We start from the raw sequence: 20944 nt of genomic DNA, 5'->3' as shown, positions 1-20944 counted from the left end.
GGCTGTGTTTGCTTAACAACAAAAGGATTTTTTTTCCCCATGTTAGAATGTGCAGTACACCTGTGTTTTGAGTGTATATATCATCTTCTTGAACATTTTCACCATTAAGAAGCTTAAAGTAAAAATTGCCCTGTCCCTAATCCTTAATATTAGAAACTAGAGGAAGGAGTGCTACAGACAAACCAATAACAAGTCTGACTCAGCCATTTAAAGGATAGATGAAAAGAATTTTAAAAACAATGTTCTCTAAGTGCTCATTATTTTATTCAGACACACTTTCTAAGAAAATAGAAACTAATGTTTGAATAAGCATTTTGAATATTCTGTTGAAACATAGTTATCCTCTACTTGGCTTGCAATTGCACTAGTCATTTTGGATAAGAGTGTGTGGAGTTATCTAATTCATCTCTTTTTTTTTCCCTTCCTAGTTAATGGTCTAATGATGCTTGGATTTGCAGGTGAGTTTTACTTCAAAAATTCAAACTTCTGTTTCTGTTTTACTAATGGCTGCCATTTGAGAAACACTTCCATCCTATCTCATCTTAATTAGTCAGTTGTCATGCATTTTTTCAACTGGTCTAGTCCATTGGCTGTATGAAAAGAGAGTGTTGTAGTGTTTTGTAAAGGCCGTTCTCAATAGTGATGGTGAAACTGTAGAATTAGCCATGATTTTGAACTCTTTTGATCAGGGATTTAGACAGAAACTCTTGTGTTGTCAGATTGTGCTCAAATAACTCTCTGATAGAGGTTTTTTTTTTCTATGACCCTGCAAAATATTGAAGTTTTAAAGAGAGACAACCAAAATACCAAGTCTGTGGCAAATCTATTCAAGCACCTTTCTGGGAAGGGGCTGGAGTAAATTGTCAGCACACAACACAGTGGAAGAAAAACCTGTAGTCTGTTGGATTTTATTATAAATCAAATGATAGCTGGCTGTTTAGAATATCCTGCCAGAAAAAACAGCTTTGTGTAACTTTTGTCAAAGCATTAGTGCAGGATTTAGGTTGCCAGCTATGTAATTTTCATATCTGGTTTCGAATTCTACACAACTTTAGCATTCATCTGCAGATCTCGCTGTGGAAAGTGTAACTGGTAACTGCTGCAGCTGCCAGATGAATTGACAGGATCACTTAAGTAGGCAGGATCCATGCTATCACGTTAATTTCCCACAGATAAAATTATGCTGCCCCTATTTGGTAATTTTTGCAATTTCTGCCACTGGTGATTAATTGTAGTTCTGACTTTTTGCTGACATGGATGAAGGCTTCACATCAGCTTTAAGAGCACTGACAGTCAGACATGATGAAGGAGCAAGGATTAGGTCCCAGTGAGTCAACCGTACACCTGGAGAGGTTTATGGTCTGTCGGACCATCATGGGCCTGCTGCTCTTGGAAAATACGTGAAAGCAAAGTGTTCATTTGTCCAGATGAGATGGCTGTCATTTGTCATACAGCATCACGGAGAGAGTGACCACCAGCTAAGGAGTCAGCTGTGATAGCTGGAGTTAAATTGCAAGGTGCTCCTGCCCAGGCTCCAAAGGAGCCAGCTCCTTCCTGGGTGAAACGATGTTCACTCAAGCCTGTTTTACAATCACATGCCTCATTTCAAATGGAGATATTCAAGTTTCTGAGTGATGGCTGGATTATGATCTGAAGCCTGAGACCAGTCATCTTGCCTTAGAGTTTGGGACTTCTTTTACTGGATAGTAAGGAATGGGGCCATGAGGACTTCTCTGTACTTCTTACCAAGCAAAGTCATGCATGTTTTTGACCTCAGTTCATCTGGCAATGTGTTTGGCTTTTACAATATAAAAGTAGAACCACCAGCTCTTTTCAGCAGTGATAGGATCCTGCTTTCAAAGTAGCTAATAGAAGCAAAAGAAGTACCTTCTCTCCCTGGTGTAAATATGTTCTCAGTGAAAATTTTTTTATGAGTAAGCGGTCTGTTCTCCTTGGCTTTATTCTTAAAAAAAGGTGTTCCTCCAGAGTTCTCAGGAGGATTCCCTGATATACCAGTTTGTTAGGTTTGCAGTTTTGTTCAGGTAAATATTTTTCTTGGATTTGAGCTGCTGTGAAGGGAAGAAATACACACACTTTCTTCTGACTAATTTAATTTAGGCATTTGTATTAAATATGTTTATATACATATATTTACAAGTAATTTTCAATGTTAATGCATTTTTTATACAGACGAATGGTCAAAATAATGGCATCTGTAGAGGTAAAGCAAGACGTTTAATGGCTTGATCAAAACAAAATGTTTCAGGCTTTTCAAAATCAAGCACATTAGTCTGAAGAGAATTTTTTCAGAATTTCAATTTTATAACAAATAACAAAATATTACCTTTGTACTCCCATGCAGGCACATTCTGGATGAGAAAAAATATTTGACTGATTATATATAATGGAGTTGCCTTTATAGGTTGAAAAAGTTACAGGCTTGCTCAAGTCAAGGTTAGCTCTTTCTTTGCAAGTAGCTATATGCTGTAATTTCAGCATTTGATAATTGTAGGCAGTTCACAGAATTATACAATTGTTTATCTTGGAAAAGACCTCTATGGTCATTGAGTTCAACTGTTACTCCAACACTGCCAAGTCCACAACTAATACTTGTCCCTAAATTCCACATCTTCACATCTTTTAAATACCTCCAGGGGTTGTGGCTCAACCACCTCCCTGGGTAGCCTGTTCCACCCCTTCTGGTGAAGAGATTTTTCCTAATATCCAATCTAAACCTCCACTGGCACAACTTGGAGCTGTTCTGTCACTTGTTAGTTGGGAGAAGAGGTCAAACCCCACCTGGCTAAACCCTCCTTTCAGGCAGTTGTAGAGAGCAATAAGGTCTCTCCTGAGCCTCCTTTTCTCCAGACTAAACACCCCCAAGGTCCCTCAGCTGTTCCTCGTAGGACTTGATCTCTAGACAATTCCTTTAGTATAAATACCAAAGAAAAAGCTGTGATTGTGGAGATTTACACCCTTTAGCTGGTAAGGCATACAGATATTTCCAATGTTAAAGTAATTTCACAATAATATAGTTAGTTGAATGGGATGCATCTGTGTAAGCTTGAAAAGTGCTTTCTACACTGAAATGTGGAATTCAGTTAGCTTTTAACTAAAAATGCAAATGGACGGTAATAAGTTATGATAGTAGGTAAGTAAGATTGGAAAAGTGATTAGATAGGTTCCTCTATGCTAGGTTTAAAAGGCAGTACTATGTATGGTAACCTTTAGTTTTTTATACTAAGTTATGTTTTTAACATACTTATGTAAATATGTATTTTATCTATTTTCTATAATTGCTTAGGAAATTAAATGCTAAGCTTATGAGAATGTAAGTGGCAAGCTGAACTGCGTGAACAAATTTGAGTGATGTGTTTGTGCTTCTATTTCAGTGTTTGTGATTAAAGGTGCTTCTGATGTTTCCTAGGTGCACGTCAACAGACTGAGCTCTGCAATGAATCTCTCATGTTAGAAAAGTTGCCTGCCTGTGGAAGATCCTTTGAAGAGATGATGAAGAAAGTGGACTCAAAAAAGTGGTGCAACCTGACAGAATTTATCATGTAAGAGTTAGCTTTGGTTTTAATAGTTCTCCCCTAATGCATATAAAATATTTTTGTGCCAGAAAATAGAAAACTTTCTGTATTTTGTTGCCAGTTGCAGAGGGCTAAGGTGTAGCTCTAAAGCCCTTGCAGTAAGGCCATGTGCACACAGAGAGACCTAGCTCTTAACATAAAGAGTGTGCAAAATAGTCCACTTTAGTGAAAACTAATCAATGGGCTAATTAATACTAGCTGCTGTTGCATTTACCTCAGACAATTGTGTTTACATTTAATCTATATTTCTGTGCATTTTAGGCAAATGTTCCCTAGGTAATTTTTTTTGTGTGAAACCACTAAAGCAGTAATGCTTTTAGAATTGTGCTGATCTCTCTCGATAGCAATGCAGTTCCCTCCTCTGATTTCCTTTTTTCAGTAAGATGACACTGTTTCAGAAATTCACCTCGTATGAAATTGCCCTATCCAAATTTAAAATGATTTGTCCTATTGAACCTGCTGTCATTTGTTTCTTTGCCTGCCAGATAGCATGGAGAGAGTGAGCACCACCCATTCTCTTTGGATGTCTAAAGTACTGCAAAACTGACAGTAGCGAGGGTGGCATTTTTATTCTCTAATCTCTTTTCCTGTTCCGTAGTTACTGAAGATATTTAAACATCTCTCTATAAAGCTGCACACTTCAAATTCTGATCTGGATAAAACTCACAGGGCTTGTGAAATTTGTGGCATTTTTGGCTTTGTGGAACATCTGCTTCTTAAGACCATGTCTGCTCATGCATAATGCCTGGTTTACGGAAACGCTGAGTACCCTCTACACCAGCTGAAATCAGAGGAAACTGCAGGTGTTCAGCACTTCAGAAAATGAGACTCAAGTGAACTAGAGCTGGTGTGGTACGAGCCAGCCTGAAGCAGGACATCTTCCTGCATTTGAAACCACGCTGGTGCTGTTTCTGGAAGCTGCTGTGGAGGCAGAGTAGCCCCAAGCCAGCTGTCACCACATCTGTTACAGTGTCATTGAGCCCCAGATATGTTCTCGCAGGATCGCTGATCTTGTCTCCTGTTTAGTGTCGTGTCATGTTATGCAATATTTTAACTAGCTGATCGCTGACAGACTCTACAGATAATGAAATGTTAGACTGCAGTGCTGTGTTGCAGCAGTTCCCCTTGACTCCCTTACCACTAACACCTGTGTTGAAATGCCCCGTCTGTTGATAATGTTTTAATCTGACAGTGTATTAACAATTTAGATGCTATTCCTTCTTAGCATGTTTATTTGTACACCTTTATGACTTTAAAATCTTGCAATCTGTTAAAAGGTAGATTCTTAAATCTTACGGCACTGGAGTGAAAGTTGCACTCATGCAGCTCTCTCCAGCTGTTGGGAAGACCAAGAGAAGATTAGCTCTTCTAAGGCAGCTTGCAGAAATTGCAGTCAAATCTGACAGAGAAGTGTGTGTATACAAAGAAAAAGAAAATCCTTGCAGTGCTGGTACTGCTAAATTTATTTAATAAATATCTGTATGTTATGGAGCAATACATTTAATTTTATAACCCATCTAGGTATGTTTTATTTATTTTGAAGGAAACACTGTAATTTTGCTCCATTTTATCTTCATTACAACTGTATTATAATCACAGGAGTTCTTTGCTGATATCTTGTTTGTATTGATAAGCAACCTCAACTAATGGGATTACTTGCAGCAGTGAAAAGTACCTATAGGAGCCAAAATATTAGACTGTGCCTTTATTAATACAGGTGAAAAAACAGGCAGCTTTTTGGAAGACTTCTGCTAAAATTTCTTCAATAGTTTACATATTTCGGTGCAAGAATTTTTTAAGGTTAGGAGGTGACTGAAGTCTCTGAGTTCTCCTGACTTTTAATTAGAGTTAAGAATCTACCTTGATTTTATCCTTTCCACTTGTGCTCACTCTTTGGTGTAGTTTTCATTCCCTTTACAAGACAATTTTTCTGAAGAAGTTGGTGAATCTGAGGCTTTGCTCATTTTTCTTCAAAAGCAGCACCAGAAGAGTTCAAGGTTCTTATAGAAGAAAAATCTTACAGTTTTACATAACACACATTTTAAAAAACACCTTTTTTTTTAATGTTTCAAGTTCTACTTTTGAAGAGAGTAGCAGGAGGAATTTGTTTTGAAATTTATTTCCTAAATCAAGGATTAATCAAGCATTAGAAATCTGATTACAAACTTATCATAAGGGTTCATTGCACTGAAGAAGCAGCAGACTTTTAAGATTTTTACTCTTTTGAGAGCAGACATTGTTATTTGATGTCATGCATTCTATAAGAAGCATACAGAATCACAGAATGGCCTGAGTTGGAAGTGACCTTAAAGATCCTCTAGCTCCAACCCTCCTGCTGTGGGCAGGGACACATACAGGCTAATCCTCCAGCTCATTGGAGGAGCCCTGAAAGGTGGGACAGAAACACTTCGGCGTAATCTGACAAAGTAATGAAAAACTCATATATCTAGCCATGGGCACTTAAAATTCAGATGTTCAAACATGGTAGTATTAGTTTGTGCTGATTTTATATCTAGCCTCCAGCAGTAACAATTAATCAGCCTGATCAGATAGTGGGTTAAAACTGGGAGCTTTGTATAAAAAAACCTGTTTCTTCATGCAGTAAATTTTGTATGGCACTTTTCACTTAGAAAGAAATCTTTGCAACTTATATTGAAATGTAACAGTTAGTGGAAATCTGCTAATTTTCTAAATTCCTTGTTTCATGAAGGAGTTTTAGCTCTTCGGTATAAATGGCTGTCATTTGGTTATGGGATTGTAAATAGCAATTATCTGTAGTGTTTCACTGTTTGGCCAAACAGTTGTGAGAGAATTTGCAGTGACTCCAGTTTGCTGTAACTTAATTAAACTGTAAAATTCTCTAACATCTCTGACATTCTTAACAAACTTGTGTTCTTTAAAAAGCAGCCTTTTCACTGATTTTGAACAGACAAGGCTCCCGTGTTTGGCAGCTGATACTGCAAACCAATATGAGAGTTTTAGCCTCTGTAGCTGATATTGGTCTTGCTGGAAATACAAAATGAGCACATATAAACAGTAAATTCTCAGGTAAGGTTTGACAGAAGCACTATTAGGAGAAAGTTTCCCTATTAATTTTTGCATATTTCTCAGAGGATTTGCAATTAGTTAGGATACAAGTACTCTGGGTCAAATTGTTCAATGGTATTTGAAAGCTTAAATATGATGAGGGATCAAAGTGGGATTTTAAAATATTTTAAGTCATTTAGATGTGGTGGGTTTCAGTTGTTCTTGCTTGAACATCAGGGTATGAAGGCCAACCACAAACAGTTTACAAGAAAAGTAAAACCTTCAAAACACAGCTGGAGGTGTTCATTGACAGAAGAGGAGGAGTTTACCTAGTCACAGTTTTGCTGAGGCCTTTAGATTATTCAGAGAGAGCTCTGAAGATGAAAATACAACGAGGTTGTTTAAAAGACTCAAAGTTATGGTACATGGCAAGTGAGTAAGCAGAGACTAAAGTGTGGGTGAAAGCTATATGGGGAATTAGCAAAAGCAAATATATTTTTCATTTGCCAGAAGACTGGAAATTGCAGAAAGGTTTTTATTTTTCACGTGTAATATTTCTATCTACTTATAGTAACAAGTATGTTAGTAGTGCTGTATTATATATTACATATATGTATTATATTTCTGTGTTATCTTCTTAATATTTAGCAACTACAGCTGAATATGTAAAATCAACTACTGGCTACAAACCAAAGTCTATTATTAACAGACAGACTGTTTTTGACTCTGCTGTGATAAATCCTGGTGTGGGACTACAGTTGAGAGGCCAGGTATGACTAATTTCTGAAGCAAGTGGCCAGACGAAGATGGGAGTGCTCAGAGCTGTCTTACATGAACCTGAAAAAATGTTCCTTATTGTAATTGATAAGATTACTTTCTGTTCTAAGCTCATGAGAGAGTTTTTCAAATACTTCTGACTGGATCCTGGAAACAATTTAGCTAGAACAAACAGTCTCTAAACAAATCTGCGTCTGTCTCCTAGGCCTAGGCCCTATGGAAATGTGGGACCAAAATGTACTAATGCTGATTTTCAGTGTTAAGCTTTTGGCCTGCTCCCAAGCACCAGTCTTCTCTCTTCTGCATCCCCATTTTCCACATATTTCTGAGTGTAGTTACTAGCATTTCAGTAGTTTTGAGGCCATAGAGATGGCTGTGGCCATGTCTGCACTGTTGAATAATAGCACTGTTGAATAATGGCACGCAATCTGCCCAGTAGTCACTTTTTAAACCCTGTAAGAGTGAGTGAATATATTGTGGGAAAGCATCAACTCTTAGTTTAAAAGATTAGTATTGATCCATTACATCTATAAACAGATTGTGTCATCTGTTACAGGTGAGGCATTCTCTTATTTCAAGCCAATTTTACTGTTGCAGCCCTCATCTCACAAGTGTCTAGGGGTTGCATACCTGCTACTTCGGGAACTCCCAGCCAGTCATTCTGTGTTTACCAGCCAAGGAGTAGCTGTGGGTTTTGGAGTCCAAGGGTGAAATAGCAATTTGTGTTTTGGAAGAGAGTTCTAGCAAAGTAGTGCATGTAACACATATTAGGTCTGGATTTTCTGTTTCAGAAAAAGAACTGATTGTAACAAACTTCTTCCTCCAATCCCTGCATTTCTTCTTACCTGTTTTTACAGCTCTAGGAGTCCCTAATTTGCTGTGAGGCTGTGGCTGTGTGACATTGCTTTACACTACCTGGAAGATGTTAAAAGTCTGATTTTTCTGATGTTTTAAATTTCGGTTCATATCAGAATAGGAAAGTGAATTATTTCTTTAACTGTACATCTGAAGGAGATTTATTGCAGGTATGTGTGCACCTGCTGAAACTCTCTGCTTTGCTGTGAGCATGGACCAAGGTCTGTGCTCACTGTAAATAGCTATTCTTATTTTCTGTACAGCCTTAGTGTAGTTTTCCCTCAACACTTTACGTGAAATATTAATTCTCTAAACAGTTTCTGTCCCCTTGAAGATGACGAGGGAGTCCACCCATGTTCTGTACAGATGCTGAGGATTTGAAAAAAAGAATTAAGGAAAAAATCTGTGTGACTAAATTTGATGTAATCTGGAAAAGTAATCCTGTTGCTCAATTTTAAAGTCAGTGGGAGTTTTGCCTGTTTCAATTTGGCGCAACTAAGCTAATCATAAAAGTGCCTAGTTTTCAAAGAAACTTAGTAAAATATTACATAAAAGAAAGCCAGATCACATTAAGATCAATGGGAAAGCAAACTCTGGAAGAAACATGTGAAGCCCAAAATGAAATTATATGCCCTCGCCTCCTAAAGCTTGCAGCTAAGAACCTCTGCTGGCTGAGTGTGTATGTAAGAACCCTGCAAACTGAGTAATTTTCTTGGTTGGTTATCTAAGTTTTTTCATCTTCCCCACTGACCGCTGCAGGAAGCTTGGTCTAGACACCAATCAGCAATTTCATGCAGCTGCTAATGACAAAACTAATACAGAAGAGGAATGTCCTGTGAAAACCACAGAATTGCAGAGTGGTTTGGGTCGGGAGGGACCTTAAAGATCATTCATGATGTCCAAGCTGTGGATAGGGACATTCTCCACTAGACCATATTGCTCAAAGCCTCATCCAGCCTGTCCTTGAACACTTTCAGAGATGGAGCATCCACAGCTTTTCTAGGCAACCTGTTCTAGACAGTAAAGAATTTGTTTCTAGTATCTAATCCAAACCTATTCTCTTTCAGTTTAAAGTCATTCCCCTTGTTCTGTCACTACTGTCCCTTTCAGCTCCCTTTAACCCTGTTCAGGTACTAGAAGGTGCTACAAGGTCTGCACAAAGCCTCTTCTACAGCCTGTCTTCAGAGGAGAGTTGCTCCTTTTAAATTTTCCTTTTTAAAAAGGTGTGTTATGTTTCCTCTTTTCCAATGGGAATTTCACTGAACTGCTGTGACTTCTCAAATGTGATGAATAGTGGCTTAGCCACTTCCTCTGCCAGTTCTTTCAGGACCTGCAAATGCCTCTCATTGGGTCCTGTGGATCTTCAGGCTCCTTACGTGTTTTTGAACCTGATCTTCTCCTACTGTGGGTAGTTCTTCATTCTCCAAATTCCTGCTTTGCCTTCTGCAAGTTGAGCGGTCTGACTGGAACATTTGCCAGTGAAGACCAAAGCAAAATTGAGTACCTCAGCCTTCTCATTTCCTGGGTAACAGCCTCTTCCATTTCTTTCCAGATAGGGTCAGCGTATTCCCTAGTATCAAATCTCAATACAAATCCCTTGTGAAAATAGTGAAAATCTCAGACAAACCGCTGGGTTTATTTTACAGCTGAGATGAGCCACTGATTCGTGTGAGCTAATATGTTCCCACAGTAATGGTCTCACAATTAGAAAGCTGACACCTTTGGTTCATTCTTTTAAATATTATCAGAAAAGTTTCAATTCTGGATTTTTGCATGTGATTTTCTCACATGAAAGACAACCTGAGGCTGCTGGAAACTGGATGTTCGAGTGACAAGCACATGTGGTTTTAGATCCAGAACACCACTGATCAAAGGGAGTCCCACCCTTCCTCGCTTGTGTCATGTAGGAGGCAGGTGTCTGTATTTGTGCTGGAATTTGTATCCCTGTAGACAGACTAGTACATTGGTTATGGTTTACCTTGGCCAAAGTAATGATAAAAATGCTGCAAATCACAAATGTACTTGCACAACAAAAGGCCATCGTATTGCCTTGTCTCTGGGTGATCTTCTGCAATGTAGTTGCCTAAAGTTCTGTATGTGTCTGAAGAGTAATGTCTTTTTTTCTCCTGAAAATCTAACTGAGAAGGGGGACCAAAATCCCTTATTTAGCCAGCTGTAAGTCCTCCCAGTTTTGTTAGTCCAGATTTTATAGAAGAAAATATTCTTTGTCAGTTTAGTGTCTCTGTGAAGGAAGGCTGAGTAAACCTGCACTTTGTGTGCCCTCATGTCAGTGTAGCTGATTTACCATTTAGTGTTCGGTGGCGTATAGAAAAAGGACTGGTGTGGTAGATGCCAGCATTTGGTCTTCTTTGGTAGGATTGTCTTCCTTTGAGCTTCTCATACAGATACAGATGCTGCTTTTTTTTTAAGCTCTCATTGAAATGAAGATTATGCTGATATTTAATCTTTTTTACCTGTGTATTTCTTTCACCTCTTTACATATCAAAACTTAGAGTAGTTTTGTACCTAAAAAAGCCACCTAAAAACTCCTAGAGGTCATGGCAGCAGTGGCAAAACCAGGCTGGTTAATAGTTACTTCAAGAACATACTGTTTTCCTTGTGTGACTCATGCCTTTCTTCTCAGAAGCAAAGCAAAGCAAAGCAGCTTATAGATCAGTTAGGTGTGAGGTAGTAAAACAATGGAAAAGAACGTCATATTCAAGCACTTCTGTTGCCATCATGCTGGTGGCTGACAATAGCAATTTTTCGTTGCAGAAATAATAATGCTTGCCATCTATTATTCAAAACATTGGGAATGAAAGAAACCTGAAGTTTATAAAGCGTCACGGAGTAGCCAGGTACAGGGCTGTGCTGAGGATGTGTACAATCACGTGCTGTTTTGGGGTCAGCCATCCTAGTTGCTGTGAAGTTAATGCAAAGCACAGTTGGTCCCTTATTGGGGCTATAGTAGAATATCTTTCATAGGATCTGTATTTCAGGTGAATCTTCATTACTTTCATATGAAATGTATTGGCTTTAGTTTATATTGTGTAGATAAGAGTATGTCCTGATGAATATGAATAAAGTGGTTAGTTTGAGTTCAGACACCAGGATTTGACATGAGGCAGGAATACTTCATTCCCTTATAACTGCTTTCCTCTTGATAGATGCAGAGGCTGAACTATGGTACTTTAGTGCAGTTATAATTTTCACTTTTATTATAAAGGAGAGACACAGACATTTTATATAATACATGGCTGTGAAAATAAAGTCTATATTTGATAATTCCAGGTGAGGTATTGGAAAGGCTTTGGATCCTCATTTCTAATACTTTTTCTCTCTTTAGTGCAGAATTACAGCAATGCATTTCTAAAACTGTGTTTCTGTGGCCATCTTACATGATGCAGAAGGGTGGTGAAAAGCATTCACAAATGTTGAATTTTTAGTGAAGTACTCTGACTTCTGAATTTTATTGCTGTATTAAGAACACTGGCATTTATACATTCTGTGATGACCTGCAGACCACTTTGCTTATAAATGCAAAGCCATCAATTTGTTCTGCAGCATGTTAGAGACATAGCTATGCTACAAACTAGCAAAGCCTTATCATTTTTTCGCCTGATGAGATTTCTTGGGTTTTTGTTTTAGACACTGAAAAATCTTGCTTTTTGCAAACAAAACCTTGCTTTGAAGAGCTCACTTGAAACCAGTAAATGGGTTTATTGTAGAGGATAAGGAGAAATTTGCCAATATTTTGGGAGGCTGCTGAATTAAATACACTAACTACCAAGAACTCAGATTTGGTGAACTACAATACCACAATACATGTTGTAATCACAGTCTACAAAAGCCATGTATTCAGGGCTACAGTGCAGTGGAATGGGGAAAAAACAACTGGAATTTGTTATTCATCAGGGATAACTTTCTTTCTTTGTTAAACCACAGAAGACATTGGCTCTTCCCTTAAAAAACATATCATGACCATATCATGCCAGAATGATGTGCTTTTTCAGCCCATTATCCTTCTCTTCAAGGTTTTTGAGAGCTCAAATATTTCTATTCTTCAATTTATCAATAATTTTGCAAATCTTTGGGAAAATTCTGTTAGTATGAAAAAAGAGAAGGATCTTCTGAGCCTTCTGCTAAGTAGGTAGAGAATTACCTTTTCATTATCAAGAGCTGAAAAACTTTCAGTTTTTAAGATCAGATTTCAGTTTTTCAAGTGCTTTTTCCAGCAAGTTTTAACACCTGTAACATTACCTGTTACAACACTTGTTACCTTGAGTATTTTTTTTTCAAAAAGGGAGTGAAATCTGGCATTTGCCCAGATGTCATTGATATTAATATTTTCTTAAAGTTCTGGAAGAGTTTTCAGCATTGATGAAGTCTAGGTCACCTGGAAGAGTTTTCAGCATTGATGAAGTCTAGGTCACCTGAAGACCCCAGTTACAATATTTTAGCAAGGGTGATGTGAGTCAAATTGATGTGTACTTCAGTAGATGCCTTGGACTAATGGTGGTAGCTTTTACTCACAAGGTGGCATCAGTATGTCAGTGCTTTTATTTCCAAGTCAACTAACAAATAGTTAAAGATGCAAGAATATAATAATTCTAAGTCACTTGGAAAAAACAATGTAAGCAATTTAGTAGAGGTGATGTTAGAAAGCAGTCTGCTGTTAAATCTCAGGACTGTCAGCTGATATACCTTTCAACAACTTTCATGACCTTTTTGAATTTTATTGAGGTAAGATCAGTAATAGAAAACAGTCTTCATGGAGCTTATTATTAAAGGCTGTATTTAAAAAAAAACAATGCACAAGATTTCTGTGTAAAGTTGCTTGGTGGTAAAATAATATGGTATAACTTGATAGACTGGTATGAATTATGCATATGTATGGACAGTATATTTTTAGAGGCAGTGAAAATGAAAATATAAATGTGTTACAAAAATGAAAAGTTAATACAGACTTTTCTGGTTCTTCTGTTCTGGTTTGCAAAGCAGTTTCTACATTTTGTTTTCTAAATGGATCAACCATGAATGTGCAATAATGGAGATTAACTCAGCAGAGACAAAAAAATAGAATTTCTTGCGCCAGGCTATGTGTGTTATTAGTCATGTGGTTAACTGTTGACAATACGATAGGTATGAATTAATACTATTATGTTCTGTATTCAGGGTCTTGTTTCAATTACAAAAGTCTATTATGCAATGGTACTTATATTTTACATGGTTAATTGCCAGGACTCTGGCATTTCTGTTTATCTTTACAGAATAGTGTCAGAAGGTAGTTCCAAGACAAGAAGTGCAGTCTTCTGCACTCTTAAGCAGCTAAGTCAGAGCTGAGTATAGAAGGAGTGGAAATCAAAGGTCGTCAAGGCATAGTGCACTGATGAACAATTGCGAGCACAATTCTTTGCAGCTTCCAGGAAATTGATGTTTTACATTTCTCTCAGATATACAAATGTCTTTCATACATTTCACTGACTGCTAAAATGTACCGTTTCATATTAAGGTGTCATTATAACATAAACATAGAAATGTTAAAATGAGCATTTTGGCATCTAGAATTGGGTTCTATGTCTGCCTGTGGGACTAGCAGTTATCATTGAGGTGCTGGGTCTGATTTTTATCTGCAGGAAGGTAGCTTAAGAAGCAAGATGATCTTAAGATGGTTCTATATTATGTATAATTTATCATGGTGCACTGTAATCTATCATGGATTTTTGCTTCCTGTTACTGGGGAGTATATTTATCTAATATATATCTAGGCTGATTTGTGGTGTGCAGGGGTAAAGTATTACTATTAGTATTGCTACTTATAAAAAATAGGTGCAAAAATGTAAGGTTGTTTCTGCTGCTGGCTATTTCTATGCAGGAAAACAGATAGGTTTTTTACTGTCACAGTGAAAATATGTCATTGTTTGCATCAGCCAAAGAGGAATTTGATAAAGGCTCAGAAAAGAACCGTACCACTTGGCTACTCACAGTGTTTAAGTATTATCAGACCCCGTAACAGCTTTCTTATGGCAAGCGTTTGTAACATATCACAGGTGATGTGCCATATTACACTGTTCTTCCTCAAACTGAGGTAGAGTTTAGCTGGGCCCAAGAAGTTGAATAAACTCAGCAGATCCAGGAGCTGAGAAACAGCTACCTTTCCCAGGTGACAGTCTCAAGATGCTGGGTCCCTCTGCTCCTGATCTGCAGACAGTCGGGCTGGATGTTGTCCAAAATCCCCTGACATAATTTTTTTTCACCTGCTTAGGAGGCTGATGGCTTACCCTTAAGCAACTCCAGGGAGTGTTGCAACACTTGAATCTTTCATACACAGTTGTGGATAAGGAGTAAGGCTGTTTGGGTCCACCATTTGCTTCTGTAGTGTGTATGAGATGTTGGAACAGTCTTGGGAAGCCGCGGAACACAAGAAGAAGTTACATAAGGAGAGGGAATGTGTCTTTACCACCACAAGTAAGAGGGGAAGACATAAGAAAGGAAAAAACCCACATTCAGTGGTGAACATGCTGTGCTGTCAAAGTCACGCCAAAACATAACCATGCACTTGAATAGTAGATCAGCAGAATTTTTCTGTGTTAGGCTTCTTCCCTAACAGGTCTTTATGCTACATTTTAAATCAATTTCTAATGTTGTTACCATTCATCTGATTTTGTGGTTAACTTTTCATCAGTTTTGGTCTTATTTGTGAACTGTCCATGCCTAGATTGCAATTTCAGATAATACATTTATTTTGCAAGACTGCAAAAAGGATTTTTTTTTTCTTTAATTAGTCCAGTAGCTGAACATAATCTGAAGCTTAAGATCCATAATTAGTCAACTGATTTTTGACTCCCATTATTTGTGCTCTGCTTGGAACAGAACACAACAGCCTCTCTCCTCCCAAAACAAGTGGCTTTTTTAATTACAGGAATTTTTTCAGTGTATACAAAACCCATTTTCCATAAATAATCAGCAAAAATATATGTTCTTTACATATGCTCATAAAAATTATGTAAGGAGGGTTACGAAAATGATGATGAAAAGTTCAACTTAGAAGCAGATTAATTGTTGGTCTGTTTTTTTATTTTATTTTATTTTTCAATCTATGGAGATGCTACAGTGGGTGTTTCTCAGAGTGTAAGCCTGATTGACTGATGATTTCTATTTCACAGCTGTGTATTACCAGATATTTCTCTCCCCTCTTTCCACTTGAAGAAATAGTGCTGTGGTATTATAAAAGGCTTGTGCTACTTTGGACTAAGTGGAATCTAGTAACAGCTTGCACTCAGCAGGTGATACTTTAATGCTCTTTAATATCCTCATAAAAATGGAACATGAAGCAGTTGTTTGTAGATGTACGCTGGAATGAAGAAGAAGGGCTCTTCTGTTATTTCTTTCCCTGTGAGTTTTTGTCTGTTGGTCAGAAAAATGATTATCTTCATGGTTGCTTGTTTGGAGTGGCTGTCTGGAGGCCCAGCTGTGGAGCACCAGTCTGAATTAGAGCCACATTTTCTCTGTTCACCTGCCAGCTTGGTTCATCTAGACGGAAAGAAAAGCCTTAACCCCCTGAAATGATGCAGCATGAGCTCAGAGCAGCTCTGGGCTAGCAACTTCCGTCCTGACTTTGGCTCCTGCCCAGGTGTTGGATGATTGGACTGAAGCTGGCTGAGCATTTTATTTTGGAAGCAGTGGTGGAATGATGGTTTTGTCATGGAGTTGGAACATTCTGAGAAAAGTGGAGACAAATAAGCTGTTATTTGTAGCAAACTTTACAAGGTGAATAAACAAAGTGGCTGATATATTTGGGAGAAAGCAGAACCGCCTCAACAGGTGACTGGTGTCAATGGGTGACCCAAATGCCTGCATGCACCAAGAGAACTTGTACTTGCGCTGACTGGAGTAGGGATCATGCAGATCCATGGTGACTCAGGTGGAAATGCTTTTGCGAAGGAGTTGAGCTGAGAGAGATACAAGGATAACATACTGCTTGCATGTCTCTCCATCACTGACAGTGGCAGATTTGAGTGTAATTCTCTACTAGCTGGCTTTTTTTTGTGAGGCTTTTTTTGCTAGGCAGAACAGGTGTGGGACTCATCTGTCCAAGGTGCTAGTTGTCCTGGACTCCCCTCCTTGGCAGGGGAAGCTTAAAGGAAGTTGTCTTGTGCATCATGCCCTACAATGATTAGTGTTTCCACTGACTGTAAAGGCAGCATAGTTTCTAAGCATGCAAAAGTTTGGTTTGAAGTCGCACATGACAATAAATAGTAGGAATGTGCTTAAAATGGTGTTACTGCCTTTTCAGGGCACTCATCTCTGTCATGCTTAGCCTTTGAAGGAGAATATGCGCCAGAAAATGGTTATGGTTTTCTTAGTGACATTGACGGGAGATGCACAGCTGATGGGAAAGAAAAAAATCGAGATCTTAGTCAGGTATTGCCTTTGCTCTCTCATTATGAAGTAATCTGAATTGAGTAGGGAAATAACTGACTATAATAGAGAAAAAGCATATGAGATAGCAGAGATTGTGCATCTGCCATTTTCAGCACTGAGAAGTGTTTACTGGAGATCAAAAGATGGTCTTACAATTTGGTTCTGAATTTTGGAATGCTTTCTGCTTCCCTTCACATGTTCTAGTACAAGGTTTAAAATTTTAGTTGTAAAAATTTCAAATGTTGATGTGCACAAAAACATGTGATGTGTTTCAATACTTGCCCCCAGAAACATGCTGTCTCCTTTGGTGAGAAACCTGAGGAAATGATGGGCTTTCAGTAGTTGACCAACTTGACAAAAACTTTGAAACTTGATCCATAAGTAAGAGGTTTTAAAACTTGCATTTCCCTGACAGAATCACAAGCCTGATGTGTTTGACTGTAAGGTGTATGTATGTATGTATGATTCTATTAATGATATTAAGGACATCTTCCACACATCGTCAATGACGGCTACTTAGGAGATACTGTGCTTATAAGAAGCTGGATATGTATGCTTAAGTGTTTGTGGGATTAGGATTTGCCTTCACTTACTCTTCTGATTTTTGTCTAATTCAAGGGAGTTATGCGGTTGGCTTCTGAAGATGTGATGTAGTGATGGCTTCAGAGATTACTTCCCCTCTTACCAGGTGTTCTCCAAAAATGGCCAAGTTTACAACTAAGTAATCATTAAAATATAGGCCAGGAGTGGTGGAAGGTAAACCCTGCTTGCCAGTTGAAGTTTCTGGCTTGGTAAAATTCTGGCGCTACTAAATATTTGATCTTAATAACGTAGTACCTGATGTCAGGCTTTGTTTACCTCCTTGTTCTACATTTGCTTAATATAGTGGTTTCTGTTGCTCATTGGAGATGGATATTAGGTGTGTAAAGTAACTGTTTATAGTTGCTCTTTATATTTACATTTTCTGGTTTTATCTTTAGGCAATTAACAACAATTTAGTAATAGGCGTGCATTTCTGAGTTTTTAGTTAGGTTTATTCAACCATTTTGCATTTTCCAGACAGCTGTTGATGTGAAACTAAGGGTGGAGATCTGTAATTACCTCAAAGGATACCAGAATCTGTTTATTATTTTCAACCCAAGGGAGTAAACCTGTCACAGTGTCTATTATTAGTGGCATGAGAGTAAACTATACTTTATAATGCTGTCATTAAACCAGTTTCCCTACTCCCCCATTCATTTCCTTCCTTATGTTTTTGTAGCACATTATTTTCTTCAGGCTGAATTCTGTATTGGAGCTGCACAACATTAGATCTGATCTGATGAGGGAGGTAAAAATGTGACTGTGAGAATCACATCTCTCATCTTGGGAGAAGATATGTGATTAAAGGAATGGTGGGATACAGACACAAATCTGTTTGGAGAGATGTTGAGTGAGAAAATCTCAGAAATATTCCACCATATTTGTAGGCTCATAATTCACTATAAAACTAAAGCTGTCATTTTAACATGATGGTGAAACCTCAGGAAATCTTTAGGTTCGGATTCCTATCTGAAGTTCATCCAGGCCGTTACACCCTGAAGTTCTATACAGTCTGGCTGCATCTCACATAAGAATAGACTTTTTATTTTTGTGAGGTTTTTTGCTACTTTCTGCCTCCACTTCATCTGGAAATGTGGTAAGAAAAGCCTTTCTCATCATATGATAATTCTTGTTAATATTATTACTATTTCAGCATTTCGTATTCCAGATTGGGTGGAGGTTATGAGGATAATTCAATTTAATATGTGACTGTGTATAAAGAAATTTTTGGTTGAATCATCTGGGGGGAAGCAAATAGTTTCAAAGCATCTTTATTAAAATACACCACATGACTTGTAGTGGCCTGGAACAGTGCCTCAAGATTGCTGTCTGGGATTGTAGCATAGCAGGAGTGAGTGTCCCTGGTATATCTTTTACCTGGTTTGCATCAAGACTCAATTATGCTAGAGAGAATTTTCACTGTATTCTCTGAGAACTTAGTGGACTCAAAATAACAAAAATTACTCACCATGTATTATATGTATCTTGCACTACCCTTCTCTAATTATATCAATATTCATGAAGATGATTTACTTTAAACAGGGTAGTGGAAGTGTTGTGTTTTGGTTTTTAATTCCTGGCCCTTCTCATTGAGCAATTGCAAAACGTTCCTGACTGCTTATGTGCTGAGTGTCTCTGTGGTGGTCTGTCCATGAGTGCTGGAGAGGTGGAAAAATTCTCCTATTGGAACTGACACTGAGTCTGTTGGCTGCAGCCAGAAAATGCCCTCAAATGTTTGTCTTAAGTAGCATATATATGTTATTCAGCTTTTTGAGAATTGTTTGGGATTCTTTCAGATTACAATTTTGCATTAGAAAATGCTTATTTGTGAAAACTCTTAATTAAACGATCTATTTGTTTTCTTAGTCTCCTGAAAATTTGGAGGAGGGGGTTGTGGGTTTTGTGTTTTTGTAAACCAGTCATCTCTGCAGTTTTCCCATGCAGGAATATTGAGGAAGAAAGAGCAAGAATTTACCACATTCCTCCCTGGAGATGTGGGAAACTACAGATGAGATTCAAGCCCCCACTTAAAATGAGAAGTGCCCTGAGTGAGAGGCAATGGTGTACCCTGAGATAGATGAGCAATAAACCCAGTAATGAGTAATAAACCCAGCTGTCTATTTAAATAGTTTGAGTGGACTCTCCATGAAACACTGTCCCAGTAAGGCAAATGTGTCCCCTACCATTCCTCATAATACCTGTCTACTGTCCAGGTTCTTAGTTATAGGTAATACATAAAAATATGTTTTCTCATGGGTAAGACACAAAATAAAATTTTCCACAGTTTCAACAAAAAAACCCAACTACACAGTTGTTATTACCTGGTTTAATGGAAACATGAAGTACAGGAGAAAAAGTGTGTGTACTCTGAAAATGAGGTATTATTCTAGAATATTGAAAATTGTCTTTCATGACAAATGAGTTATAATAATTCCTTTCAGATTGCTCTGAAAGGAATTATTTTCATGTTCTCTAAAAGTATTTTCAATAATGTGCAGTATGACCAAGGAGTTGGTTCCTCAATAGAAACTACAGTTGTCCTGAGCATATCAGGGTAAAGCACATCTTTACATGAATTTTGCTGCTCAGACTATGCTTAGATTTGGGGTTTTTTGTATTGAACTACTTAGTTGAGTTGAAACTCGTATTAATTTTTTTGGCCCATTTGTCACAAAGCTTGTGACCTGGCTCCCAGTGAATATCCCTTTCCTGAGTACTACCTAGGTCCCTTGTAGCTAGCCCAAAAGAGATGAAATTGTGACTCAGCACAAAGAATAAGAATGTTCCCACACCCTCTTATAATCTGAGAGGTGAAGAAGCTTGAGCTCCAATGTGCTCTCCAGTTATTTGTTCTGGGAATAAGTAGAAACTATAATTTCTTGTTCTTCATTTTTGCAAGTTGTGTAACTTTAATGCACTTCTTTTGAAGTATCTCCAGTAAGAGGCCAGGGCATCTTTGTGGTAGCCATTTTATTACACAGAATGAAAAAGTTTTCTATTCCAGCCTTTATCATTTGAATAAAGAGAGTTACCTAAGGCATAAAAGATCTAAGCATAGGAGAACTGAACTGGAATTAAATATCTATTAACCCCATCTCCCTCTTAAAAAAGGCCAACAACTTGCAAACCAGTTGGTCAACTACAAAAACATCCATGCTGTAGTAATGAGGATGCATTTCCTCCCTTCTGAGGCAGCTGTTCCACAGTGCCACTCAGAGGATCTTTTTTTTTAATATGAATTTTCTGTTCCAGTGCATAAACTCTAAATTACTCAACTACATAAATATTTAAGTGATTTCAGCTTTACTGGCAGACATGCAATTCACCAACAGCTGAGATTTTCCTTTATCTATGTTCTCACAATTGCGTGAACTAAGAGTTGTAGTGTGGGTAGCTTTTTTTTTCCTTTTTTTTTTTTTTTTTGGTGAGAGAAGCTTTTAAGGAAAAATTGTAAGGAATTCCAACTATTACGATAACATTTTTATGCTACTTTGGCTCTTAGGGATTCAGTATTTCGAATACAATGTATCTCCCAAGTTATTTTTATCTGGCCTTTTGGCAACACTTAACCAGGTTTTTCTAGCTACGTTACATTTGCAATAAAAAATCAGTAGGAAATACTTTTGTTTACACCAGCTAACATTTAAGCAAAAAAAAAATCTATAGAATTCTTCTTTGAACACTGA

General features: G+C 37.8%; 1 protein-coding gene across 4 annotated transcripts in view; it reads left to right on the top strand.

The window, feature by feature from the left end:
• Positions 1 to 20944, top strand: part of RAMP3 (receptor activity modifying protein 3) — a 48906-nt gene that overhangs the window by 21821 nt on the left and 6141 nt on the right. For 2 of the 4 annotated variants that reach the window (XM_069007911.1, XM_069007907.1), the window contains exons 2-3: positions 429 to 458; positions 3428 to 3560. In XM_069007911.1, the coding sequence (XP_068864012.1) occupies positions 429 to 458; positions 3428 to 3560 (163 nt within the window). Of the gene's footprint in view, positions 1 to 428; positions 459 to 3059; positions 3152 to 3427; positions 3561 to 20944 lie in introns of those variants that run through there. The other 2 variants (XM_069007910.1, XM_069007909.1) reach the window with 2 other exon arrangements.

This window comes from Aphelocoma coerulescens, chromosome 2 (genome assembly GCF_041296385.1).
Source record: "Aphelocoma coerulescens isolate FSJ_1873_10779 chromosome 2, UR_Acoe_1.0, whole genome shotgun sequence".
Taxonomy (NCBI): Eukaryota; Metazoa; Chordata; class Aves; order Passeriformes; family Corvidae; genus Aphelocoma; species Aphelocoma coerulescens.
This window is presented reverse-complemented; position numbering and strand designations above follow the sequence as displayed.